The 26205-nt window shown below is 43.3% G+C and overlaps 6 protein-coding genes across 8 annotated transcripts; 2 read left to right on the plus strand and 4 right to left on the minus strand.

The window, feature by feature from the left end:
* Window positions 1-217: 217 nt before the first annotated feature.
* On the plus strand, window positions 218-3014 carry LOC6542373 (nuclear pore complex protein Nup107). The gene is made up of 2 exons (XM_001969891.3): window positions 218-2533; window positions 2598-3014. Exons 1-2 carry the CDS (start codon window positions 361-363, stop codon window positions 2960-2962), a joined length of 2538 nt encoding a protein of 845 aa, XP_001969927.1. The 5' UTR covers window positions 218-360; the 3' UTR covers window positions 2963-3014.
* On the minus strand, window positions 2983-3635 carry LOC6542449 (protein dpy-30 homolog). The gene has a single exon (XM_001969892.3). The coding sequence runs from the start codon at window positions 3473-3475 to the stop codon at window positions 3077-3079; it is 399 nt and encodes a 132-aa protein (XP_001969928.1). The 5' UTR covers window positions 3476-3635; the 3' UTR covers window positions 2983-3076.
* A 216-nt stretch (window positions 3636-3851) lies between these two features.
* On the plus strand, window positions 3852-4879 carry LOC6542326 (ER membrane protein complex subunit 3). The gene is made up of 2 exons (XM_001969893.3): window positions 3852-4129; window positions 4188-4879. The coding sequence occupies exons 1-2, from the start codon at window positions 3981-3983 to the stop codon at window positions 4780-4782; spliced, it is 744 nt and encodes a 247-aa protein (XP_001969929.1). The 5' UTR covers window positions 3852-3980; the 3' UTR covers window positions 4783-4879.
* A 39-nt stretch (window positions 4880-4918) lies between these two features.
* On the minus strand, window positions 4919-5997 carry LOC6542222 (cilia- and flagella-associated protein 20). Its single transcript, XM_001969894.3, has 3 exons — window positions 5876-5997; window positions 5631-5822; window positions 4919-5567 (listed from the first exon to the last, which is right to left on the minus strand). The coding sequence occupies exons 1-3, from the start codon at window positions 5957-5959 to the stop codon at window positions 5010-5012; spliced, it is 834 nt and encodes a 277-aa protein (XP_001969930.1). The 5' UTR covers window positions 5960-5997; the 3' UTR covers window positions 4919-5009.
* On the minus strand, window positions 5956-7294 carry LOC6542352 (protein RTF2 homolog). The gene is made up of 3 exons (XM_001969895.3): window positions 7145-7294; window positions 6946-7073; window positions 5956-6884 (listed from the first exon to the last, which is right to left on the minus strand). The coding sequence occupies exons 2-3, from the start codon at window positions 7012-7014 to the stop codon at window positions 6054-6056; spliced, it is 900 nt and encodes a 299-aa protein (XP_001969931.1). The 5' UTR covers window positions 7015-7073; window positions 7145-7294; the 3' UTR covers window positions 5956-6053.
* LOC6542470 (phospholipase A1) lies at window positions 7031-12528 on the minus strand. 3 transcript variants are annotated; one of them, XM_001969896.3, is made up of 7 exons: window positions 10507-11168; window positions 10196-10337; window positions 8681-8829; window positions 8188-8622; window positions 7906-8110; window positions 7724-7844; window positions 7031-7073 (listed from the first exon to the last, which is right to left on the minus strand). In XM_001969896.3, exons 1-6 carry the CDS (start codon window positions 10550-10552, stop codon window positions 7781-7783), a joined length of 1041 nt encoding a protein of 346 aa, XP_001969932.1. In that variant the 5' UTR covers window positions 10553-11168; the 3' UTR covers window positions 7031-7073; window positions 7724-7780. The 3 variants fall into 3 exon arrangements, with proteins under 3 accessions (XP_001969932.1, XP_026834747.1, XP_026834748.1); XM_026978946.1 differs by lacking the exons at window positions 10196-10337; window positions 10507-11168 and adding exons at window positions 12170-12299; window positions 12370-12528 and having other exon boundaries at window positions 7032-7073; XM_026978947.1 differs by lacking the exons at window positions 7031-7073; window positions 10196-10337; window positions 10507-11168 and adding exons at window positions 7653-7690; window positions 12170-12299; window positions 12370-12528 and having other exon boundaries at window positions 7764-7844.
* Window positions 12529-26205: the final 13677 nt, after the last annotated feature.

Here is a 26205-nt window from a genome sequence, read left to right on the forward strand (position 1 = left end):
TTCATTTACGTTTCTGGTACGAGTTCTGTTACGTGATGATTGTGGTACGGAGTTGTGGTACGGGATAATGGTACCGAGTACTGATTCTAGTGGTTCTACGGGATGCTGACACGGTGTTCTTTACTCCTTTTGCAGCGTTTAAAATTAATTTCGCTTCTACTAAAATGTACCTGAAATCGGTGGGAAACGTTGATTGCCAAGTGGGAATGCAAGGTTGATGCAGGGCTTTCCGCTGTGCCAGCATCTGGTAACACTGATCGCTCCCGGCATTTTTAGCGGACAGCGCGTGAATTTCTGCTTTGTTTTACTTCATTGAATTGATGTCCAGTAGCAGATAGCCAGGAAACGCAGAGTGCAGCGATGGCCGATAGCCCATTCCCGATGAGCAACCGCAGCGGCCTGCTCCGCACGACCCTCAACAGCTCCGTGGCGCCGCAGAACCTGTCCCACTCGCTGCTCATCCTCGAGCAGAGCAACGCGGCCCAGGAGGATCGCTCGCTGATGGAGGACACCGGCGATGATCTGGATCGCGGCAAGAGCCGCGTGGACGTGCTGTTTCCGCAGTTCTTCGAGGTGCTGCAGGCCCAGGGCGGCGGACAGGAGGCCTTCGAGGTGATCCAGTCCCTTACGCACGTCTGTCGCGGCGTGGTGGAGCAGCTGGAGCTGGAGATCGAGCGCGGCATGGGCGGGGAGCAGGGCGCACGGCAGCGTGAGGCCCTGCTCACTTGGCTGCGGCAGGAGATATACACGTGGCGCCTGCTGCACGCCCTCTTCTACGATCGCATCCTGCTGCAGACGGACACCCAGGCGGAAGATGAGATGCAGGATGGCCCCACACTCGGCGGCAGCGAAAAGGAGGTCATACAGCAGCTGTACACCATCAATGCCACTCTGCGTGAGTACCAGCTGGTGGTGGACTGGCTGGAGGCGTGCTATGACCAGGGGGACCAACAAAACCCACTGCACTGCCACGATCGCATGATGGCCTGGGAGAACACGCTCTTCCAGCTGGAGAACCTGCAGGGCGCCGCCTTCGGCAAGGGCCATGAGATTGTATCGCGCCTGGATCCGGATGCACCCGTACGCGAAAAACGACCGCTGCACGCTCTCGACGAGGAGGACAACCTGCGCTTGTCCCGCGCCATATTCGTATCCATTCGCTCGGGACGCGTCGACGATGGTCTCAAGCTGTGTAAGCATTACGGACAGACCTGGCGGGCGGCTATCCTGGAGGGTTGGCGTCTTCACGAGGATCCCAACTTCGAGCAGAACATCTCGGCAGTGCACGAAAAGCTGCCCATCGAGGGTAATCCCAGGAGGGATATCTGGAAGCGGTGCGCCTGGATGCTGGCCGATTCCAAGAACTATGACGAGTACAGCCGGGCGACGGCTGGCGTCTTTTCCGGCCACCTGGGCTCCCTGAAAACCCTTCTGCACAGCAACTGGCACGATTTGCTGTGGGCCCACCTGAAGGTGCAGATCGACATCCGTGTGGAGTCGGAGATACGCGGCTGTTGCTTGAAGCGCTACCAACCGATGCCGGATGAGTACTGGAACGGCAAGATGACAATGGAGCAGATATTCGACGAGCTGAACGTTGCCAAGGATGCGTCGGTGCGGGACTTCGCGCAAGGTCAACTGGGCATTATCCAGCGCCATTTAATCTTGGATACATGTGGCGAGCTCCTGCAACACATGGTGCGCTGGGTGGAGAAGGATGCCGGCCAGCAATCGCCCCACCAACTGCGCTTTATGGCCCACATTGTGTTGTTTCTGCGCCAAATCGGGCGCGTGGAGCAGGAGCGGCAGGCGGAGAAGATCATTGCCGCATATGTGGAGGCCTTGATTGCGAGGGGCGAGCCCCAGCTAATAGCTTACTATGCCGCATCTCTTTCGAATCCGCTGCAGGTGAAGCTGTACTCGCGGTTTCTGGAACAGGTGGAGCAGAAGCGTCAACGGGAGCTAGCTTTGGATGCCGCCTTGCAAGCAGGCTTGGATGTGGAACAGATTACGCGCATCACCGTGGAGAACATTCGCCTGGCCCATCCTGTACACGGGGAATTCGGTGAGCCGCACTCGGGCGAGATCTCTGTGCCCGATCAGCGCAAGATCTCAGCATTGGAGTGGCTAATCCATTTGCCGGAGCAGCGCGGTGAGTTGCTGTGGCAGGCCAACGCCATGATACGCACCTATCTGGCCTGCAGTAAGATGGAGTGCATGCGCCAGACCTTCCGCATGGTGCCGGTCGACATAGTGCAGCAAATAGTCAACTTGTACAGCTCGGTGGACAGCATTCCGCCGCGTGAAGAGTGCTGCCTGAAGGAGTATCTCTGCTACAAGGTGTATCTCTCGGGCGTCGACAGCTTCGTCGAATGGAACCGCCTGCAGCAGAACAGGCCTAAGAAGCCGCAGTCTGCAAACACGGCTTCCATCCAGGACAACTTTACGGAGCGCATGGCAAGTGAGCGCAAGGAGCAGGCCCACCGATCGGAAGTCGTGCGCTGGGAGCACAAGGTTAAGGAGCAGGCCAAGCGTAAGTGAATTGGATCCCTTTATCTTTGATCTTTGGGCAAATAACCCGCGTACTTTCCATGCAGAAACCATCGAAACCCTGTACAATGTGCTCATGTTTCCGGATAAGGGTTGGCTGGTGGATCCGTTCATCGCCAAGCAGCCCGAGAACGCCGTGCAGCTAAACTGGGATCACCGCTTACTGCAGATGGAGAAACTGCGCTCTATCTGCATTCCTGAGATCGCCCTGCTCCTAAACGAAGTAATGTTCAAGTCTGGAGACTTTGCGGGCTGCGTGCGCCTAGCGGATGAGGTCTCCAGCGAGAACCGGCAGTTGTACAAAGTCTATACGAAGCACAAGCTGGCAGAGTTTCTGGCCAAGATCGCCGACGCCTCGCTGGAGCTGCTCAACTCGAAACTGGACCCCTGGGGCTATCCTATAACAATTTAGCAATCCTAGTACATTGTGTGTTTTGCGATTACATTCTAACTTTAAACGTTTATTATTTATTCACTGTTCACTTATTCACCTAAGGAGGAGGAAAATGGCAGGTAGATGGAGGGATTAGGAGTTGTTGTCCACAGCAGCTGCGTTGTTCTCGTCGCACCCGTTGCTATGCTTCAGCAGGTAGGAGGCCAGGAACTGGATCGGATCCGTGGGGCGTTCGCGAGCGAGCGCCTGCATTCCGTGGAGCAGAACCGGCGCCACCGTCTGGTCGAGGTACTGTCGCGTGGGCATGTTGTTTGTCTCGCCACTGGGCTTCTTGGCCACCGCCGGTTGCTGCAGTTGCTGGGCCACTGGATTCGCGGACTGACCAACGGCAGTGGCTCCGGATGAAGGCGCTCCCGGCGGAGCGGTCGGGTTGGCCTGCGCGTTGCTGCTCGCATTTGGCTCCTTGCCAGTTTCTGCCGGCGGATTTGGTGTAGGCGCAGGGGAGATGGGTGCGTCGGTCTTGGCCTCCATAACAATGTCTTCCTGGTGTTCAGCAAATCCCGATTTTCTGCCTGGCGTCTTTGCTGCAGTCCAACAAATTCGATTCGATCAAAATTTACATTCTCGGTCTACAGAGTTGCCACATGCATGTCGGGCATCGATTATTTAAAGTTTAACCGATGTATCGAATACCAGTGATTCCAGTTGGGGTATTCCCTGTCATTATTTTGTAAAAGTGGATTTGCAAATAAAAGCAGTAGGATAACGTAATGCCAAATCAGTTATGGTGTATATATTAACTTATATGAATTTTAATATTCTGGTTTTGGGTACAAACCGTAGATAAGTCTAGGTAAAGAATTTATGTTTTGAAAAGTGGAATAAGTTATCGACGAATGCTCTGTCACGAACGTGACTCGATTGGAAGTTGTCACACTTATCGGGTAAATAATCGACTGTCATCCCCAATCCAATTGAGCCAATTGGGTGAAAATTGGGCCGAAAAACAGAAAAAGTCTCACAGATCAATTAAAATATGACAGAGCTTCTAATTGATCCGGACATCCGCGTGTGGGTGTTCCTGCCCATCGTGCTGATCACGTTCCTGGTGGGAATTGTGCGCCACTACGTCTCCATACTGATTTCCACGCAAAAGAAGGCCGAGATCACCCAGATCCAGGACAGGTGAGAGAACAAAGGGCATTGAGGCACCTTTTAGTGACACCTGCCATTCCATTCACAGCCAGGCGATGATACGGGCACGGTTGCTCCGCGAAAACGGCAAATATCTGAGCGCCCAGAGTTTCTCCATGCGAAAGAACTACTTCAACAACGAGGAGACCGGCTACTTCAAGACTCAGAAACGGGCGCCTGTGGCCCAGAACTCATCCGCCATGCTCACCGATATGGTCAAGGGCAACTTTATTAATGTGCTGCCCATGGTCGTGATCGGTGGCTGGATCAACTGGATGTTTTCGGGCTTCGTCACCACAAAGGTGCCCTTTCCGTTGACCCTGCGCTTCAAGCCCATGCTCCAGCGGGGCGTGGAGCTGGCCTCGCTGGACGCCGCCTGGGTCTCCTCCGCCTCTTGGTACTTCCTTAACGTGTTCGGCCTGCGCTCCATCTACACACTGGTCCTCGGTGAGAACAACCACGCCGACCAGACGCAGGCTCAGGCGGATGCCATGACGGGCGCCGCCATGACCATGCCCCAGGACCCAAAGGCCGCCTTCAAGGCCGAGTGGGAGGCGCTCGAGATCACCGAGTACCACAACGCACTCAAGAACATTGACGCTGACATGCTGGCTATCGCTAGTGCACCTGCGGAATCATCCTAATTAACATATTTTAGCAAATTCACAATTTAACAAAGCAGATTTTGTTTCGAGTCCAAGAGGGTTAAAATAAAGCAAGTTGTATGTATACAATAGGAAATGCCCATTCCCTAATTCTTTATGAAAGAAACACTTTTGATTATGATTGCTATGACTGGAAATTTAAAACATGTGCCACTCCCAGTCGCGTGTCAACAGAATGATAAAAACAAGCAATTATGAAACGTAACTTAATAGTAGGCCTCTTCAGTGGCCTCCGTTTGGGGAGCAGGTTCCTCGGTGGCTGGCTCTGGTGGAGCGGAAGCTGTTGGCGACGGAGCCTTCTGTGGAACAGGTGGCGACGGAGACTTCTGCAGCACAGGCTCCGGCTCACTCATAGGTTCCGTTGCCTCTGGTTCCGTGTCTTTGGAGGGGCCAGCTTCCCCGCGGCCCGTGTTCAAAGGTGACGGAGGACGCGCAGTGGCCTGCACCTTGAACTGCTTCTCCGGTTTCTTCAGGTCCTTTGGCTTGCCCATTAGACGGTAGTCGTTGGGCAACTCTGCCTCTGTGTAGAGCTTATCGGCGAAGTAAATGCGCCGGATACGAACGTTGGCATGCAGCTGCAAGGAGACGGTCTCCAGATAATTGGACCCATAAGCACGTCGCGTGAAGTCGGCCAGGTTGAACTGGATCTGGTTCCAGCCTGGAGACATGCCCATCGGCATGGCCGTGCAAAAGGGCTTCACAGAGGTCTTGCTCTGGAAATTGGACACCCGGAAGCGGCGCATGAAGCGCTGATCGTCTTGAATCTATGGAGGATATACATCATTGTGCAGCACAGTGTTTAGTATAAATTCGAAACACTGACTTACCTTAACTTCGAAGCAGAAGTACTTGTGCATGTTCTTTATCAGGAGTACGAGGAAGGGCAGCTTGATGCCCAGCTGCTCCTTGCATTCGCTGGGGCAGTGTATAAAAGTAGTGGACACATTTGAGCCCATGATCTCGAGCACTAGGGACTTGATGTCCTCATCGTAGATTCGCTTGATGTACCCGTTTTTGGTCTGCCCAATGAACCTTTCTAGAGATGCAGGAGCATTGAATTTCAGATACTCACATAGGAGGACCAGTTATTCAGGGGCGAACTGCCCACGCTATAAAGCACGGTAAGGAAACCTTTTTGGTAGGCTGAACGATACATTGTCGATTGTATATTTTTGAACTGTGTGTTTGGTTTAAACGATCAGGGACCACAAGTGACTGATTTAACACAGCAAACTTAAACTAAATCTAGATTAATTGTAGAATGGATTGTAGGTGACCCAGTGAGCGCGCTCTTGATCTTTTTCGGTTTTGTGGGAGGTAAAGAGGGATTTGTAGACATCGCTGGCCTTGGGATCCTTGGCCACGCTGAAGTCGCTCTTGAGACGCTTCAGTTCGGGATCCTGCATTGCGTTAACAGCGCCCAGTCGTTTGACCTGGGCCACCGCCTTGATTTTTGTGCTAGTGGTGGGTTTCTCCACGACTGCAGACTTGGATGTGGATGCAACTGGCTCTTGTGGTTCTGCTGGCTCAGCTTTCACCTCCACCTTCTTAGCTCCCTTTTTGTCCTTCTTGGAGGACTTGCGTTTGGCTGCACGCATTTCCATCTTGACCCGCATGAGCTCCATGTCCTCCTCGTTGCCATTGAGCACCACCACGTCCTCGACGCTGTAGGGAGCCTGGCACAGCGGACAAGTGCTGGCCACACTGCCTTTGATCTGTTTCAAGGCACGCTCTGACATAACGCATCCGCAGCTCCATAGGGCCACAAAGCGAAATTTGCCGGACATTTCCAGGCCAATCAGCTTGCAGATGTAAGGAGCATGTCGTGTGTCCAGTAGTCCTTCAGTTTTGTCCTCCTCGGTGAAGGCGGGATTGGGTGTGGGATTCAGCTGGCGAATGTCTTTCATGCTCTTCACGTGCGCAGCCGTCTCTGGCATGGGCTCCTTCTCCAGCAGTCGCTCAATGACGCTCTGCTTGGAGTAGAGCCTGCCCATTCCGCACATGGCGATCGGCTCCTGGAGGCTTTGCTGGGTCAAGGTGCAGTGCCGCCAACGGAACTCCCTCTCCGCATCCTTGTCTTTCTGTAGGGTTCAAGAAATGTTATTTAGTCTGGCTATGAGGTGCTTCATTACGTTGACTAACCTGCTCCGGCTTTTGCTTCACGCGCACCAGCTCATCGCGCCTGGGAATCGTTCCGCCATCGCAACCCATGATTATATCCTTATCTGCAGATTTACAAGCTTGGTTGTGGATATTTCTTGTTGGGCAAGCTGGAATGTGCGATTTAAAACCGACTATGACAATTATCAATGGTTTTTCATGTTACACGGAAGATACTCACTCGAAATAAACAAAGGATTTAAATAATTAAATACTTTCTTCTCGTAGTAAATGTAAAAATAAGCAATAACAAGTCTTTTATATACACAATGTCCATAGAGATGGTAAAACACAAAACGGACAACGATTATCGATTACAACGATGATTTTAGAAATCAGTAACGTAATCGATATTATTGGTGTAATAAGCGAAACCAAACTTCTCGTATATCGTATTTATTTAAGTTATCCCTATATTGAAATTGTAAATAAAATAATTAATTTAAAATAATATTACGTGTATCCACTTGTAAGTGGATATTAATTAATATCGAGGTTTTGAAAACTAAAGCAGATGGAGCGAACAACAGCTCGTGTGCAATCCCAGAAACATTCGATTTATCCATCTCCCTCGCGCTCCCTCTGAGTAAGGGGTATCTGATAGTGGACAGACTCAATGACAGTTTTTCTCTTTGTGTTTTTTTCATTTGTGTCAGCTAAGCGGGGAGACTAGACTCCTCCGAAAGCTAAAATTCAGTTTGACCCAGCTTCTGTAATAAAATATCCGCTAAAAAAAAGAACCCAAAAATAATATATGTACCTTGAATTTATTATCGACAGCTTTATCATAGAATTACAACCTACTGAAGACCAGCTCCTACGCGTCCGTAAAGGGGCAGTGCTTGGCATACGGCACATCAATGCAAATGCAACCTCGGGCGCTAAAAGAAAACGGAAATTGGTTAAAAATTATATACAAATGACGATTTTCAATAAACTTACTCATCGGGGGCATCGTTGCCTATGTGGTACTCCCTTAGCAGCGAGGCGAACTCGAAGGGATTCACTTTTCCACTTACTGGCAGCCTCTTGGATCCACTGAGATTCAGGCAGCCATTGGGACACGGCACTCCCATGAACTTCTTGTGCTTGAACGTGGCAGTGGCCAAGTAGCAGATGCTCAAGAAGTGCGAGCACCGAGATTTTCCTGTTGGACACAGAGAGGATTCAGTTTTAATGCAATACTATTGAAAACAATAGGTATATTTTTTAATATAGCCTTACTGATTGGATTTCCTTTGCAGAACGGCTGGATGCGTCCACCGTTGACGCAGTAATTGAGGTGCCCGGAGTTGTCCTCTTGGCCCAGGAATCCGGCATTGGTGTGGATCACCTGGATAACGTTGGCATCGTCGATGGACAACCGGAACTTGTTGCTCTTCATGCGCTCTATTAGAGGCCGTGCGGGATCCAATCCAATGATGCGGTACTGTTTCCGCGTCAAGTGGTTGCTGATCATGCCGCAGATGTGGGCGCCCAGGGAGTGACCCACGCATGTGATCCGCTCCGGAACAGCTCCGTAGTGGGTGAGAAAGGCGTAGATTTGAGCGGTGCACTGCGCCGTTAATCTGGTGTTGATTAGCGAGTGGAGGTAGCACGGATAGCGGGTCAGAGGTCGCCAGTCCACTGTGATGACATTGAAATCGCGGGATAAGTAAGCTAAAAAGGGAAAATGATCTCAATCGGTTTTAATAATTCAATAGATAGATGCACTCACCATCCCTAAGAAATTGCAGGTGAATATCTATGGCAGTTCCATTGAATCCGTGAATTATAAAGACAGTTTCGCGGTGCTTGCTAAATCCACCTTTGTATAGGGACATTGGGTTCTTGACATTTAACGGAATTCCACGACGCGGCCCATTGCTGAAAGTAAATGTAATCATATAAAATAATAATACTGAAAATATATTAATATTATAGATGCCTTTCAGACTATTTAAAATAAATCAAGTTTAATAAATAAAATATGATTGTTTACGAACTTAGCGCAACCAAATTTGTTTTACCTTCTCTGCGTATAAAATTGGTGTTAAAAAGTGTAATTATTTTAACTTAAAAAAATACTGTTTTAAATTAATGGCAATAGTAGTTTACAGATATATCTGGTTTCTTTTGCCCATCATTTAAATAGAACAATTGAAATTCCATGTGTGTATAAAACCGTATAAACCTCTCATGCAGCAAGTACTACAAAGTGATCATGGTATTCTAACTCTTAATTAAAATTCGAGCTAATGATAATGAAAAAATTCGTTTAAAGTTTATCAAGTGGAGAGCTTTACAGCTATGAGTTAGAATATATCAACAATTATGAGCCGAACGGTTTCCAGAAACTCCTAACGAGACTAAATAGTTGTAGAAAGCAATTTGTATTCCTTCTTAGAGTTCCCAGAACGGAGGTGTCAATCCGGTAATTTTCCGCTGTTATACAACCGTCAATCAGCGTCTCGAGTCTCGTAAAAGCTGAACATCATGTAATCCCCCAGTTGTTAAATGTTACCACGGCAATTACCCGTCTGCTCTCCAAAAATGGACTTCACCAGTTGCGACTTTGTCTCGCCTCCAGAGTTGGAGTTAATCTTGCCCAGACAAGTTGGGCAAATACCAAGGAGCCGTTTACAAAGCATTTTATTGGCATTGGCCATTGAAATTGATGTCATCGCTGGCCAAGATTGGTGGTCAATGTGGAAAAAGCGGTCCTCCTTTGGCAAAAGCATCTCCTCCTTAGTGGGTCAGTGGCTGGTTTCGAGAAACGGGTTGCTCGCCCATTAATTGCACTCTTATTTTTTTCCTGCTTTTTGCCGATTAATATCCTTATGGTTGCAGAAGTGCACTGGGACAAGTGTTTCGGCAGTTGACATACTAACCGAGTCCGAAATTCCAGAAAGTCCTAACACCTGAGGAACTTTCTCCCCCGCCAGCGACTAAATTATTAATATAAGCTGTCAAACTTACGTCTTGATAAACATAGATAAACAAATTCTAGTGCTTTCGACCTGAATTTTTGAATTAAAAATGACTGATTTAATACTATAAAAATATATATGTATTTACAAACATTTTTATGAGTATTCTATGGACTTAATACCAATTTAAAAGAAAAATAGCACCGTCTAACTTAATTCTGCTCAAAAAGGAATATTACTTTGGGACTTTTGAAAATATCTTTTATTATTTCGAACTCAATATTTAAAAAGAAAGCAGCCTTGCTGAAACCAAGCGAACTTACGGAGCATACAGACGGTGATCGATATGTGGACTGGGACAATAGTTTTTGTCCCGCAAAAAGCAGCGTAAGACATTTAGGTCCAAGGCTCCACTGTTGCGCAGATTCTTCCAATCCATTTGGCTTAGGAGCAGTGTTTGTGCATCTGCAATTGCATTTCGTGGGTCTTAAATTCATTGCCCTTGCAAAAAACTCTTGAAAATGTGTAAATGATCAAGAATTTTGAACAGAACCACAAAAACTAAGTATTTGTGTAATTCATTCTTGTTAGCTTGATCAACTCATTTTAGGTGGAATAAGTTTAGGTATTTTACCTTTGGCAAAGAGTGAGAATATGCAAAGCACGACGATTTGTTTCATTTTTATTTGTTACTTTTTCTTTATTTATTTATTAAGGTAATTAAAGCCAAAATAAGAATTTGAATGGTTTTTGTTTATGTTTACATCAGATACATATGTCACATTATCACCACACTGACTGGGTAATTATTTTTATTCAAATTTTGAAAATGTTCATAATTGAGGTTATTAATAACTCATGCATATAAAATTAGATACATATCTTTCAAAATTTTTAAAATAATTTAAATTTCACTTAAAGGCACCACAACATTTTTTTAAATCAACTAAAACATTTAAATTCAATTACTGATTTGTTCACGAAATAACGCGGGCATTTATATTTTCATTTATAATGAGTTATTTTTCCGAGGATATTTGGCCTTCCTCTTTGCGATTTTTCATCGCCTTTCACATATTTCGTATAATTCAACCAGATTCCACTGCGCTTTTCCGTTTAAATTGACAGTTTGCACTCAGATTACATGTTTCTTTAATTGATATCCATTTGTGTTTGCCAAGCGATTTCATTGTAATCCTTTGCATTGAGATTAGCAATTTTGATTTTTCGCGAGCAATCCGCACCACGTCTTGCAGATTCGCGCTGCGCGCTGCAAATGCGCTGCAAAAGCGCGAAATGCGCAGCGAAGGAAAACGCAGCAGACGCCTGCAGAAGCAGCAGCAGTAGCAGCAACCACAGCAACAGGTGCTGCTGCAGCAGCGGCAACAGTAAAAACTGGCCTAAGAATGGCTCAGCCCACCGCCGTTGCCTTGACTTTGCCCAGCTCCGACTCAAAACGTGAACGACTTTGGCTAATATCTGAATAATGTTGGTGCTGCTTTTGCTGTTGTGTTGCCTTCATTGTTGATGCAATTGCTTCTGCAATTGCTGCTTTTGCTGCCAGGCGACGTCTATGAAACGAAAATCAACGGCACACGCAACGCTGCACTGATTTTGATTATGAGTTTTCGGTTGGAAATGGGAGCTTTCGGTTTCGTTTCCCAGCTCAATGCCATTGCCTTTTCATGGTGTCTGCGGTTTGTAATTCATATGTTTATTATTTACATAACATTCGCATTTAATGCAAATTCTTATAATTTTATTCGACGACAATTGCCAAGTTTGTTTCCTAAGTCATTCGTTTTAGCTATGCGATTGTGTAGTTTTATCCGATTTGTATCTTTTTGGTGACTAGCTAGCCTTTCATATTGCGCTCGTTTCATGGTCCAAGGCCAGGAAAATAGAAGGGCGATGTCAGGGATAAAATGGGATCATTTATAAAGCTAATCTGGATCGCGGAAAAGCGAAAGATTGGAATGTTTTTTTGGCTTTCGCTTTAGAGGTCTTACTGCGTATCAACTTGACAGAATTTCTGTTTATTTAGATGACCGGATTACTTTTCCGGTTATTCATCCATTTAAAGCTAAGTCTAGTTGTTTATAATGCATTATTTTGGTTAAGATAAACACCGGTTGTAATGCTTATTTAATAAAAACCGCTCTGACTCGAACTCTATTTGTCATGATATTTTTTCCTCAAAATAATTTAGTCACATAATCATTTCAAAGGAAATATTTTCTATTTTTTGATTTGTTTTGAAGCATTTCTCCCACTTTCACATTTCTCACTTTACTTACCTTGTAAACAGCTGATAATCTATAAATCGCTTGGGGCACGTTTCCCACAATAAAATGTGACAGTTAAGTGGATTCAAGTCGAAGTTTCCATTGCGCAACAAGAATTGCAGTGCCTCTCTGTGGTATTTGGCTATAAAAAAGGAAACCAGCTAAGCACACAAATCACAATCCTTATCGGCGATGCGATCTTCTTCTCTTACAAGCCTTCGTAATGGGGTTTAGGGAAAGTAGCGATAGCAGCAGCACGATAGTGCCCGTCAGCATTTTGTCTATATGAACTCCGCATTTAAATTGGTATCACGGAGGAGGCCGCGACACATCGGGTTAAATCCGTCTAATTGAATGAGCCATTCGCATCGGGTACTGCCAAACTAAGGAGCCAAGAGCTTTTAAAAGCTGCATCCGCACTAGAAAATGGAAAACGAATGAAAATCGCCGAAAATTGACACTCACGAACGACCCGGCGCCATCTGTGGATTGGGTGACATTGCTCTGTGGGGAGGCACCAGGCGGCTGTTTTTATATTTTGGTCTCGTGTGCACAGAAGTTGCGTGTAACCGAACTACGATTTCCATACGGCCAGGTGCACTGAGGAAAATGGAGTAGTCTTTTCAAAAAGTTAATATCCAATATCAAAGGTAAGAAAAAAAAAAATTATATATCTAAAATGATCCCTCTATATGCAGATCATCAACAAATAAACAATGCATTTAACTATTATTAGAATTTTCATCGTTCGTGCTAACTGAAATACATAAGTTTTATAAGTCCCACAGTAAATATTTATGTAAGTTGAGAGTGAGTTTGCTCAGATTTGAATCGATTAAAATTATTAAAAAAAATCATTACATTTTTCAAGCTTCATAAGTGTTATGAAACTTGATTATTCTTTCCATCACTTTTCATATACACTTTTGTAAATTAAATGGTAAATAGCTTTTGGTAAAGTTTAAATAACTATTAAATTGTAAAAATATAATAAACATTTCCTTTCATTTTCCACTTAATAACAGGCCAATTTTTTGGGGTGTAAAATCATATTGTCGACTCGTGTAATAACGTTTCGCAAATTGTCCATACATATGTTTTTAAATGACTATTGATTGCAAGATTTGGCCACCTGCAGGCTCCTCTATCCACAGCAATAAAGAATAAAAATAATTAAAAAAGCTTAGCATTTCATAAATAGCACACAAATAAATTGTTGAACTGATGTCGGTGGGTGTTGAAAGTATGGTAATGATCTTAAAAATATCAACGCTATCACGCGACATTTCTTTTAAAATGTGATATATATCAATCAGATAAAATGTCGAGGTTATAAGTTGAAATTAACAGATTGACTTGTTAAATTGCTGGCTACCCCTTCAAGTGCAGCATTGCGATCCAATTAAGAAAGTCCGATGAACTCCACCTTTGAGTCCAATTTAAAAGGCAGGCCAAACAATTTCCCTACACCTTAGCTAAAAAAGTGGGCAGGAAAAGCGACAGCACTTAATTCTGACCACGAGAGGGGAAACAGATCTGAGTAACGAAAAAGAAAGACCCGGGGTCCAAAATGACATCAAACTTTTTTCTACCGGCAGGCGGCGATTTTCCAAACCAAAGTAAACAATGTTGAGTCTGCGGCTAATGCATCTAATTGAAAGTAATGAGCTTGTTGCCCTACAACACCGCAAAACGGGGCTAAAGTGAACTGGAGGCAGCAAAAACGTTTTTCGTGGGTTTTTGATATAGTAAAGCCATTCGAAGAAAAGGAAAACATATACAACGAAAACGGAACCGAAGCACAGACAAGAAAAACGTCAGATACATTTTCCTCTCTATTTATGTTGCAGTTTGTTGCTCTATTCTTTCACTATAATACTTTCACTATAATACTTTAATATTCAAGGGCCTAACATAATAGCTGTAAAAATGTTTGTCTTTTGAACAATGATAATAGCTATATTTTTGTTTCAGTTGCTGACTCTAGATGTGTATAAAAAGAGTATTTGTTATTCCAGTTTGCACCTTCATTTTGGCCTTTTCTTTTGTTGTCATGGTTGTATATCTCAGCCAATTTGCTGTTACTGCATCTTTGTGCATTTGGTGCAATACCTTGAGTTGTTCATTCATCTGGTTGCAGTTGGCGAAGAATAAGTGCCAATTGCATAACATTTTCCCAGACTGCACTGATACGAACTAGTTATAATTCACACCCCGATTTTATCTGCCAGCTATTGCCTTGTGGGCTAAAGCATAACCCTTTTAATTATTACTTGAATTATGATCAAAATGTGCCTTATTGTCTCGCCAATTAAATGTGTTGCAATTGGTTTTTCTATGCAGACTTCAATAATATTTTGGTTGGCAATTAATTAATTTACAAATTAAACAATTTTTGCATTTTCTTTCGCAAATTACACATATTGCTGATTAATTGACCATGAAGAATTTGGGCTTCATTCACTCTCATAATTTTCCCATAAAGTTTGCCAAGTTATGGGGCATAACGCCGGATGGATGCTTCCGTGAAATTTACAGAAGTGTTAATTTTTAAAAGAAAATACCTCAAGTAATACAAATAACTTTTACTTAAATATTTTTTTCTTGCATTGGGTTGCAAAACAAGTCGCAGTTTTATAAAACTATCTATCTATCTAAGAAGTATTATCAAAAGTTAAATATATTACATGTTGATACTTTACTTATATGAATTTATATAATTTTAATTTTATCTTTAAAATTAGTTCTTTAAATATTAAAAAGTAATATAGCAGGCAGTCAATGGTGCAGATCCTTACTAAATATTAACATATGTTGTTAACAGAAAGCTTACCGAATTACTCAACCAGCTTACAGAGCTTTCTCCGAAAATCACTATACCTTAAATAAATATATTCTCTTATTATTTGTAAAGTGATTTTAATTGTATGTATTTGATGGTATAAATATATTTTTCATCAGCGATTCGATATTTCAGTTAGCTCCCAAAATAAGTGCGAAAATAAATGGGAGAGATTTCAATTTGTTCGTAACTGCCCTTTAAATCCGAATTCGTTAAAAGAAGTAAGGCTTTGGATGTTTTATTTTTCTTTAATAATGCAGGCTCTCTAAAGAATAATAAAACGACCTAAACCCCTAAATATATTTTTTCTACCCAGAAATGGTACATTTCCTCTTCAACTCAAGGCTTTTCAATTCCAATTTAATTTACTCTTGAGCAGTTATATAATCTTCCTTAAATGACGAACTCGAGAATGGAATTCCACTGAATCGGTTCATTACTTATGCAAGTCGCAATCAATTTTCAATTTCTTGCCTATTTCCAACAAACTCCATGGAAAATAATCAGAAAAGCTTTGCCTACTTTCGAATAGTTTTAAACTTGGCCAGAACTTACGATGCTTTTCAGCGAGTCTAATCAAAATGGGCCATAAATTCCGGGAAAACCGGGAGGGAGTGGAAAATTGCGCCTTGCTTTGTTTTTGCCTTTGCTTTTGCTTTGGCGCAACTTTACTAATTAATTGTGCACTTGAGAATTTTTGAGTAAACTCTGAAACTTAGCTGCTACGGCACAAAATATCCATTGGGAATGGCAGGCAGTGTGTGTGAGGTGTTTGGCTCTGGCAAAGTTGACGAGTAAATAAACTAACAATTTTTCCTACTTAATTAACAAAATTGTTTTAATACTTCATCTCCATCACCGTCACTATTCCCATCTCCATTCCCGCTGGAGTTGCCAAGTGAGGCGTTAAGCGGCGGCGATGCCGTCAACATTGGCAGACTGACTGAATGACAAACTGGCTAAATGACTGCGCAAACAAACCCCAAGTACGTCGGAGTACGGCAATAATTAAACTTGTCACAGTACACCTGGCCCGGGAAGGGGCTTCGGCCAAAAGGATAGAGCAGTCGGGCTAGAAGGATGGATCCTGCAGCCTATGAGCAAAAATTCCTTAGTATGCCAACCGAAGTTGTTGCATTTGAAGATACATGGCAACCAAATTAGTTCTCTAGTTTCCCTAAAATACTGTAAATACATTTCTATCTACAATTAAAATTGACAGTAATTATTGCGTTTTATAACTAGCTTATATAAATTTGCAACTTTGCGTGGGTAAAAAGAAGTTGCTTTTCGTGTGAAAATGCAAAAAAGTAAAATATTCAAGAACTTGTACTTCACAAAGCGGTAGAGTTTCATAACTTTCTACGATTTTATGCAGCAAATTTGGTCTCTTAAACAAATTACAATTGCTTTCAGAAATGTAATGCAATCGAAATAATGCGGAAGATCAACTTATTTTTACCCGCGACTTTGAAGACACAGATGCTCTCGAAGACACAAAGGCGATAATTTCCATTTTATTGCAAATACCACTTGGATTAACATATAAAGCAGTTCTAGCTCCGCAATATCGAATGCCTTGCATTGGCAATTTGTTTGTTCGAGCTGGGCACTTGGCCCACCAGCTATAAATTGCAACTTTTGGAAAAGTGCAGCGCATAGCTTATGAATTGCATTACAAAGTCGCATAAATTTTCGCATTCGCATTGCAGCAAAGTATGCGCAACAAATCGTTTTGGCGCCAAAATCCATTTATCATGGGCAGAAAGTCGCGTTCATTGCGCAAATTCAATCTGATGTCAGGAAACGCGGGAATTATGAGCTCAGCTTCAGCTCAGCGGTTGCACTGGGTGGTTTGGGTGGTGGGTGTTTTTTGTGGTGCTGTGGGTGTTTTGGGTGGTGCTGTGGGTGTCCCGTGGAGACGGCGTGAAATGTCTCGGCTGAATTATGCGGATGCTTTGACAAGCTCTTTTTCCGCTCAGCTTCCATTGACTTTTAATGGCCTCGCCTCGCATTATTGAGATTTACAGTTTGCGGATTTATTGGCTATCCGGAAATGCTTTATGGCAGTCACTGTGGCTGGTTAAAGGAGGCAAGGTGGCTAGAGAACGCGCAGATTAAGAGTGACTGCTGGCATTGAAAATTTATATTAGGTACGCAAATTAACTTTAAAGCGAACCAACTATAAAATGCCAGGTTTTGCTTGCTTAAGTTCTTCACTCTTCCGGCTCAATTAGGATAAACTCGATCCCATTTCAATCTAGCTCAATTTGAATTTACAACCTTCGGTCGCTTTCCACAAGTCTATTGCCAACTGATTTATACAAGTTAATTAACACTTTTGTTGGCCTACCCCCAAAAATACAATGAATGCCGAAGCCATTCATAATACGACCATGCGGCATATGAGAAGGACCTTTATTTCGCACTGCCTCATCCCCCGGCCACCTATGTCAACAAAAGGCGAACAAAAAGGACAATTAAACCCTTTGAAAAAAGCCAGGGAGCAGACAGAGCGAAAGCAAATACAAACAAACACGGGACAGCAACATTTGAACAGAGTTGTGAAGGTCAGGCCACAAAACCCCCTGGAAGGACAACGATTTATTGGATATTGTCGCTGGATTTTCACAACATTTTATCGCCTCCAGACGGACAGATAAACGCAATAAACAATTGCCGGCCCACAAGATGGAGGTACTGGATGCTGGCCGGCAAGCATATTTAGACTTTCCTTAAGTAAATTATTGCTGAAATCGACAGGCAGACAGCAGGCCCGGAAGCTCAAATGGGTGCAAAAATGTCATTAAATGGCAGCCACGACAGGCGACCCCTCCGTCCAACCCATTCACATCCATCCTGTTCCTGGAGAGCGGGAAAGTTGTTGTTTCCGTTTCCGCCAGAGTTGAGGTCCTTTTGAAATCCTGGCTACAACGCAACGACAACTCCTCATCGTTCTCGTCCTCGTCCTCGTCATCGTCGTCGTCATCATCTCTGTGTGTCCTCTGTCTTTTGGGCTGAAGCTCATTTGCGAAGTTGCCGCTGCAAATATTTGCTTAGCCCTTTTGCACCCGGTCCAAACGATTACCGACGATCCGCAGAGTGAGGCTCACTTGTTTATTTTCGTTAGAAATTTGCCCAACTCGATATGGCGACACTTTGCCCTTTAATGACTGCAAAGCTGTTGCTATTTTGTCTTTCTGTTTTCAATGTTGTGTGCCTGCATTTGGCAGATTAGAATGTCTAAAATGGTTAGGCCGCTTTATTTTTTTCACTGAGATGCCAAAAAAACTATAACTTGATCATAGGCATGGTTCTATTTCATTTGGAAACGTATAGGACTCACTGTAAAAATGCTGATTTACAAATAAACTTAGATAGATAGATAAAATAATATAAGCTTATTGGACAATAATCCTGGATATTGCGTGGCAATAGTGTGGAAAATGACGATCACGAAAGTTTAAGGTCTTGGTTACCATCCTGTTATTTTCCCTGCTTCTTTTCCTGCCAGGTCAGATTTCATCCGTAAAGTACTTCCAGTTGAGTTTTAAAATCCAACTGTCCAAAATGCAGGGTCAGTATTCCATTCGCCATATGAGGAAATGCATTGCCATCGATACGCCGAGAGCAGTGCACCTTGTTCTTTCCTACATACCGAGGAGGCTCAATGATTCCTTGTGCAGTTTCGCAGCAGAAACTTAAGGTAAAGGATATGGAGGATCCGGCCCACCTCCGCTTATCCGAGCACAGGAATATACTGCTCCATGATGAGCTGTGAGCAATGGCTGCTGTTCTGTTAGTGCTATTTTAATAAAGTTCTGTAAACCGCCTGCAACTTAATCTCCTTCTGCCTTGCACTGTGGGAAATCGGAAATAATAAAAACACTATGCAGCATGAGAAATTTTCAATGAGCTGTCGCACTTTTAACTTTTAGCTTAACACATTTTTGCAAACCTTTTCCTTTGACATATTTGCTAACAAGGATTACAGAGAGAACTACGATACTTTTCGCGTAATATTTAGGTAATAATTATAAAAAAAGGACCTTAAGAATAGACAACCTCATACCTAAGCTGTTACTTAAAATATCAATTACTGAAGCATTGAGTTATTTATTTGTGTCGTTGAGGATTAAACTAGCAGTGAAGTGTACTTTAGCCCAAAGCCGATGGGCGAAATTTCGGGAAGCAGTGAAAAAATAGTTTACCTTGGCAACACGGTGAGGAACAAATTGCCTGCAACTAAACATAATGGTTAAACAGACACCTGCTCAAGGCTCCACACCACTCAAGGAAAATCACTTGAGCGGCTCCGCCGGAGGTCCCAAGCTGCCTCGCTCTGCCGTTCCAGCTCCTTGGTCCTTGGTCTTTGGGCCTTCGTCCTTATCGCGCCAGTAGACATCACCCAGCAGATTCCGACCCCTCAACATAATTTGCTGTGGTTTTGCATTTACTTTGCATCTCGAGCGTGCTTGAGGCAAAAACAAAACCTAAAACGTGGCTACAGGGAGAGAAATATGTGATATTTTCTTGTTTTTGCGGTTAAGTGTAATTCTTTTCAAGTGACACACAAGGTGACACGTTAAGATAGAATCATGAATTTATTCAACAAAAAATTATTAAACAGAATAATAAAATCATAAGCTACTTTTTGTGTGATTAAATAGGTGAACAAAATAGAAAGACAAGTTTTAAATAAAAATGAACGTGAAAATTCATTTGAACTTCCACTCAATAATTCATTTTAAATGAAAACTACAGCTTAAGCCAGAGTCCCCATTTTTTTGTGTAGAAGCGGTTCAAGGAGCAGCTCAGCAGCATTAGCCTGGCTCCTTGGCTCAGCTGCAGCTGCTTCTTCTTGCGCAGCTCCTTGCACTTCCGTTTCCGGTTGCCCTTTGCCGCTCGTCCTTCGCATCTCACTTGACTCAAGCGTTTCAGTTTGTTGGCTTTCGTCTTGCCGGCTGCATTTTCATCCTGTTTGCAATCACTCCGCCTCCGTGGTCCTTGCGGTTAGCTTGTGGGGGAGAAGAAAGGATTTAGGGACAGCGACTGCTGCCTCAGCTTGTTTTTCGGGTTTGTTCTGCGTTGTCCTGTTGTTTTTTTGCTTCCTTTGGGTTTTTTAACTTGCTTGCCATTTGCACAAACATATGCGCATACTTAATTCGAAATTGTTTTTCCTCGGCTAGGGATTTGAATGGCTCAAGGGACACTGGGAGAAAGGTAGGCAAAACGAAACAATTATATGTATTAATTTATATAATAATTTCATTTCATAATTTCTATGTGTCACGTTAGGTGTTCGTAGGCAGGTCATAAAATAAATCTACCTGTTGGTCAGAAAATCTATTTGATGCAAGGGTAAGCATCAGAAAAGAGGCAGTGAAGTGTACATGCGTTTCTGCATATAGTTACAGGCTGGCAGTTTTGCTTGTACCCACTTTGGAAACTTATCTACACGCGTTATTTGCACAGCAAGTTGGAGCTCATTTACACGACGAGCAGAACAAACCGAACGGAGAAGGAAGAGGAGGCAGTAGGGGCTGCCACCTCCTGGAGAAAGGGGATATGACTTTTGCGAAACTGTTTTTACTCAGTTTTTAATTTAATTAGCACTCAATTTGCCAGCCTCTCACATTTTGCGTCTGTGTGTGCTCACTTTGCCCCATTAGCAGAATAGGGCGGTGGCAAATATGATTTCCAACTTGTGTGCTTTTCGCTTTTCTTTGAGGAGAGCGGAAAGTTCTGCCATGCCTCATATTAATTAATCGCATTAAAATGATTTGCATTCGCCGTGGAAAATGCCAGACTTTTGTACCTTGGCTGCCAAAGGGGTGCGGGCTCTTTTTAATTAAATCCAATTTTTTAATTCTTAGCTGTTGGTGTGTCTGGTGAGCAGGGGAATTCCTTTGCTACCTCAGACTTAGTGGGAAATCAGCCTGGGTGATTGATTGTCCGGGCTTTGGGCACGCCAATCTCCGGGGACGAATATTTGCTGGACAGAATATGTTGACACAGGTGTAAGTCTCCTGCCATTTAATGTATATCTAATTTCTCTAAATGAATTGGTGTTTCCTGGGGACAGAGATAGATTTGTATTTGTGAGGCTGACTTGTATATTTATTTCTTTCAACTCTTGCTTACTTACTTACATAAAGGTTTCTTGGAAATCAACTTATTACTATAAAAAAGAAGAGCCTCACTTTTTTGTAAACTGTTGCCAATTTGCGACCGTCCGTATAAATTCAATAAATTCCGGTAAAATGACTTATGCGTGGTATCTAGCCTGTTGCGGCTTGCCTCTTCTGGCCATAAAGTCAACACATTTTTTATCAGCTTAGCCCGTTTTGTTTATGGCTTTCTAGCGCTTCGTTGGCAGGAGAAAAAAAAAACATGATGCACTTGTAAGGGAAGAGCTAGGATTTTTATTCAATTTTTATTTTTGTACAACACTAACTTTTACTATTATGTTTTCAAGCATAGCTCGCACTTTAAATGGTGACATCTAAAGCAGTTAGTCTCCTAACAGTCTCTTTGGACACCACGACGTATACGTAACATTTCGATTTTGAGTTCAGGTGTTATTCAATCCCAGGGATGTGAGTCAAGTCCATATGGAATCCTTCTAGATTTTGTTAAAAGTTTGACCCAGGACTTTAAGTGGCAATGCAAAGTATAATTTCTTCAGTCCCCGTTTTGCAATCTCCTATCAGTTGTTATCATCATGAGCAATGCTTGTTAGCGTAATCAAGGTGGAATTCGGATAAGTACTTTCAATTTTGTATTCGCAAAGGCAGGAATTATGTTACGGTAACAAACCCGTTCAATGACTTCCGTTTCCCAGCAAACTTGGCCACCCTCGCTGTTTTTAAAAAAGTTTATTTCCTGCTTTTGCGGCAGACGTCTCTTGATTACTTACAGCCGTTGGAACCCCTGGCATGTGAACCGGAACCGGATTACATTTATTGTGCCAATATTGTGGAGAGAACTCGGCTCTCCGGGTATATAAATAAAAAGCCAATTAAAATACAGTAAAGCCTCGCAACAACAGCAGCAGCACAAACAAAGAGCAAAAGCCCCATCATGAAAGTTTAAGGAGCATAATGAAAGGAGTTCAACTTTTATGACGGTAAGCCAGCTGTATTGGGTGGCCAAGGATTATGGTTCATTTAATTGGGTACAATGCACATCGAAATATTAACAACGATGCCGAAAACATCCGGAGTCTGAGTGCGTAAGTAGTTGGGTAACTTAAATCATTTTGAAGTGGGAATAATGTACGCATTTGGTACTCACCAAATTTAGTTGTGCAGCACCAACTTCAATTGATGTATTGTATTTAATCTAATTTATTTAATAATTCCCACTTATACATTGTATATCCTGTTGAATGTTGTTGGAATCATCTTTTGTAGAATACCACTTGGGTCACTGACCTTTGGTACTGATTTTACAACGCATTTTTCTGAACCAAACTCTGCCATGTTGACAATGGCTCTATCCAATGCGTTTGCACTGCTGGTTTGGACTTTAAGTTTGGCACATAACTCCCCCGCCTGTCGATGTCGTCGCTATCGCTCTATTCTCCGCAGCTCTTCAGCTCTCCAGTGCTGCTTCACCCTGTTAGTTGGCCAACAAAAAGGAGCTGGAGCTACGGACATGGCCTGCTGCGGAATGATAACAACAAGCCGCAATGGGAAGCGGTACGGAGCTGTGGCAATTAATCTTTACAATGGCGAACATGCGAAATGGAGTTCATAAATCCCAAGTCACGCTACACGGCACCGAGAATGGAGATTTGGATTGGGAATTCGGTACTTGACTTGCTTCGGGGTTTTCAATAGTAGTTTAAGCCAGAGCTGTGCAAATTGCGGACTACTTATGGATTAGCCATCACAGTGTGGAGTGGAACAATTAGGGAAAATATGCATTTTGCAGAGCATCTTCTTAAACCCTAAGCACATGGTTTTTCAACTTTTTCGAAAAGCTTAACCTTTACCATTTTCCAAGATAAATGTATATTTATTCGAATGAAAGGGCACACCATGCCGATGGAAAGAAAGGAAGAGTAATAGCCATGGTAATTCCCTGATATATTAGGGTAGACAGCGTCTACAGTGCGTATGAGTAATAATGCGGCAATAGATTTATGGCAAATGGCAACCGAGTGCCGCCGTATAGTGTGTTTGCGCTTATGTCTGTATAAAGAAATGCATATAAATATCACATTTGTGTGCGATTTATTATGGCCAAGGCGATGGCCCGATGGCCTGTTATCCTTTCCGCCAGCGAAATTAGCTCATTTGTCTTATTTTATGCCGAGTTAAAAAGAACACTGCGACTGAAAAGCGCCGACGACTGGCTAAAATTACGAGACGGTCTTCCTGCTCCGATGGCAACTTCAAATGTTATGTTTGCGGTTAGGTTGTGTTTATCCCCATTCAGATGCCCCTGCTAATCCCCTTTTGCATAAATCAACAGGCGTTTTAAGGCTGCCAAAAGGTCGCCACCCATGTGAACTTTGCTCCGCCGGCTGTGGTCCTCTTTTACGGTTCCAATTTATTGGGGTCAACCGCCGGTCGCTCTGACCAGTAGCACACTCCAGATGCTCGGCTCTTATGTGCTTTCATACAAAATTTATCCGATTGCCTTCATTTCAAATCAGAACTGATAATTGGACCGAAGGCAATTGCCAGCTGAGCGCGCTTCCTGAACCTGAGCTGAATTTAGATGTGCAGATTGAACCTTTCACAAATAAGTGCAGGTACTTTAAATGCTATTTGGTTTTATTTATTTAGATACTTAAATAATAAGCCGCATTTACATGCCTATAAACTTATAATTGTTAGTTTTGAATAAGAAGGTTAGTTTAAAGGAAGCAACTACAGCAAATAAATAGTTGTTGTTCCTCAAACGCATTAGGATAAGTTTGTATGATAGAAATTAAAAGCTTCTTACTTCGAGAAACCAATTACTACTATAAGTGGAATTTTATTTGGCAACCCTAGCAGTTACGAAATCATTATTCCCGACATCCTGCACAAGTGGCCACAAGATTGAGAAAAATATGCGTCTGCTGGGCAAACAACTGGAAGTACCCATCGAGTAAACTTCATTTCCAGCAAACTCCGTTTCTAGGCTGTTGAACGATCTGAGCAGGAAACTCTGGCTTGCCAGAAGGGCATAAAAATGCGGCAACACAAAACTGCTGGCGATGTCTACGACTTTTTAAGTTTTCGTAGACTTGGCCGAATAACAGCTGCATAAAAAAAAAAATAAAGAAAAACAAAAAATCCTATAAAACTCTTTCGTGTACATGGTTTTTAGCACATTCTTAGCATTGCATACTTTTTCTGACTTCTTAACTGAATTTTACGAAGGCAAAGTTTATGCAAAAAAAAGAAAATATGTTTTCAGCACGGAACTTGTTAATTTTCCGCTGCAAATCTGTCAACTTTTTTGGCTGACTCTGCAGAAAAAATTCAATGGCAAGTGACAAAGTTTCTGCAGCAAACTTTTTTTGCATATGCTTCGAGTAGGGGACTCAACTAGGCTCAAATGCCTGGTCTAATTAAAAGTCTAGACTCCAGGGCGACTTGTTCATCTCCATTATCGACTTCGATTCCGATCTGACCATCCATTAACCGCAATTTCCAATTAATCAACTGGCGGGTAATGCACCCGCAACAAGGCCAGGAAATTGCACATGGGCCATGCAAATGTTATAAAGTTAATTGCCATCGCTGGCCATTTGCCGGCCAAATCCCCTGTTGGCAACTCGCAATTGGGGTTGTCCTTTTGTGGCAGTGGTCAAAACATTGGCTATTCCATGTGTGAGCTTTGTTGTTAGATAAAAGTTCGGAATGAAAAGCAGATGTGCCGTGGGTCGTCGACCCTTCCTTTCATCGCTTTGCAATCAACGGAAAATGCACTTTCTTGATAAAAGTGACTGCTGCGCGTTGGTAAGTCAAGTCGATAGCACTCATTCGAAAGCCATTTAAACTCAGCACACATGATGTTTGATGAAATTTGATATTTCCTATATATGTTTGAATGCAATTTTAAGGAATGAGTACCTTGCGCTTGGATATTCCGCCTTCTTAGTATTGAAAAGTAGAAGTCTTTCAAAGTAATAGGAATGGTAAAAGGCAAACAAATTAAATATGTATATGTAAGAAATTATGATAATATTTTATTATGTTTTTGTTGCCAAAAACTCAGTGTAAATGCTAGAATTGACTTTGTTAGCCGCAGTTATCACTGACGCTGGTCAAAGGCCTCACACACCAAGTCCCAAATCAACCACTGGTAGCTACTACTGCCACAAAAACTCTAAACTCTGTTTTGCACAGTTTATGATTCCGGCTGAAAACCCACAAAATTAATTGCATGTCATTAGCAGGAATCTATTAAAAGCCCGGAGCGATGCGAAACCAGCAAAAAGCAGCGGTGACTTAAATACCTTGGCTACCGAATAAACGGACAAGCAAACAAACCGACGAGTTGCCCAAACCTCTAAATCAAACATTTATCCTCACACGCAGAATTGCAGGTGCAGATTGTGCATTTACAAGCCCGAAAGTATGCAGTTCGCAGTAAGTGCACATACGCAGATACCAGGTCGAGAGCCCTCAAAAGCGGGCTCATTTGACTGGCCCCCTACCCTCCACTTCCCGTCCATCGAACGCGTCCATTTGGCTAAGCCTCCATCGCAGCATTATCGACCACGCCCCAGCCACGCCCAGTCGCCCACAGCAACCTCGGCGAGCATGGGAATACTAATGTCCAATGATTAAATTTTAATTACCGTGCAGCAATCGAGTTTGCGCCCGTTTCGATTACACCGCATGCTCCTCTATCTGAACTTTTGTGGCAGTATCTCCATCTGAAAACAGCTCGTTTTTCATCCTTTCTAGGTGATCAATGGAGGAACGGCTGAATGCACCGTTGCCGCTGGCCATTCATGGCCCGAGCCCCCTGTTAACATCATTAACTGTTGCCCATCCAAAGAGGTCGATGCACCGAGAAGGGTAACTCGGAAATAAATACTGCTCAGACAATGCCAAGTGCATTTGAGGCATGCACAGGGAGAAATCGGCTAGGTGTTGCCCCATACTAGTAACTATAATTGTAGATGTCATGTAGGTAAGTTCCGTCCATTTTATAAGCTGTTTTAGTAAGCCAATAATTAGTTATCTTATAATAT

The sequence above is a fragment of the Drosophila erecta genome, unplaced genomic scaffold, assembly GCF_003286155.1.
Source record: "Drosophila erecta strain 14021-0224.00,06,07 unplaced genomic scaffold, DereRS2 tig00000055-arrow-pilon, whole genome shotgun sequence".
Taxonomy (NCBI): domain Eukaryota; kingdom Metazoa; phylum Arthropoda; class Insecta; order Diptera; family Drosophilidae; genus Drosophila; species Drosophila erecta.

Bases quoted from the DNA above. Each gene is read 5' to 3' on its own strand.
- LOC6542222 (XM_001969894.3), bottom strand. From the start codon at position 5,959: ATGTATCGTTCAGCCTACCAAAAAGGTTTCCTTACCGTGCTTTATAGC. The intron at 5,823-5,875 runs GTGAGTATCTGA...TTCATTGGGCAG, and splicing joins TGAATAACTGGTCCTCCTAT to ACCAAAAACGGGTACATCAA. The intron at 5,568-5,630 runs GTAAGTCAGTGT...TATCCTCCATAG, and splicing joins ACTTCTGCTTCGAAGTTAAG to ATTCAAGACGATCAGCGCTT.
- LOC6542326 (XM_001969893.3), top strand. From the start codon at position 3,981: ATGACAGAGCTTCTAATTGATCCGGACATCCGCGTGTGGGTGTTCCTG. The intron at 4,130-4,187 runs GTGAGAGAACAA...TTCCATTCACAG, and splicing joins ATCACCCAGATCCAGGACAG to CCAGGCGATGATACGGGCAC.
- LOC6542449 (XM_001969892.3), bottom strand. From the start codon at position 3,475: ATGGAGGCCAAGACCGACGCACCCATCTCCCCTGCGCCTACACCAAAT.
- LOC6542470 (XM_026978946.1), bottom strand. From the start codon at position 12,433: ATGCTGACGGGCACTATCGTGCTGCTGCTATCGCTACTTTCCCTAAAC. The intron at 8,830-12,169 runs GTAAGTAAAGTG...ATTTACTTTCAG, and splicing joins GATTATCAGCTGTTTACAAG to CAATGGGCCGCGTCGTGGAA. The intron at 7,845-7,905 runs GTAAGTTTATTG...GTTTTCTTTTAG, and splicing joins GGCAACGATGCCCCCGATGA to CGCCCGAGGTTGCATTTGCA.
- LOC6542373 (XM_001969891.3), top strand. From the start codon at position 361: ATGGCCGATAGCCCATTCCCGATGAGCAACCGCAGCGGCCTGCTCCGC. The intron at 2,534-2,597 runs GTAAGTGAATTG...CTTTCCATGCAG, and splicing joins GGTTAAGGAGCAGGCCAAGC to AAACCATCGAAACCCTGTAC.
- LOC6542352 (XM_001969895.3), bottom strand. From the start codon at position 7,014: ATGGGTTGCGATGGCGGAACGATTCCCAGGCGCGATGAGCTGGTGCGC. The intron at 6,885-6,945 runs GTTAGTCAACGT...TGAACCCTACAG, and splicing joins TGAAGCAAAAGCCGGAGCAG to AAAGACAAGGATGCGGAGAG.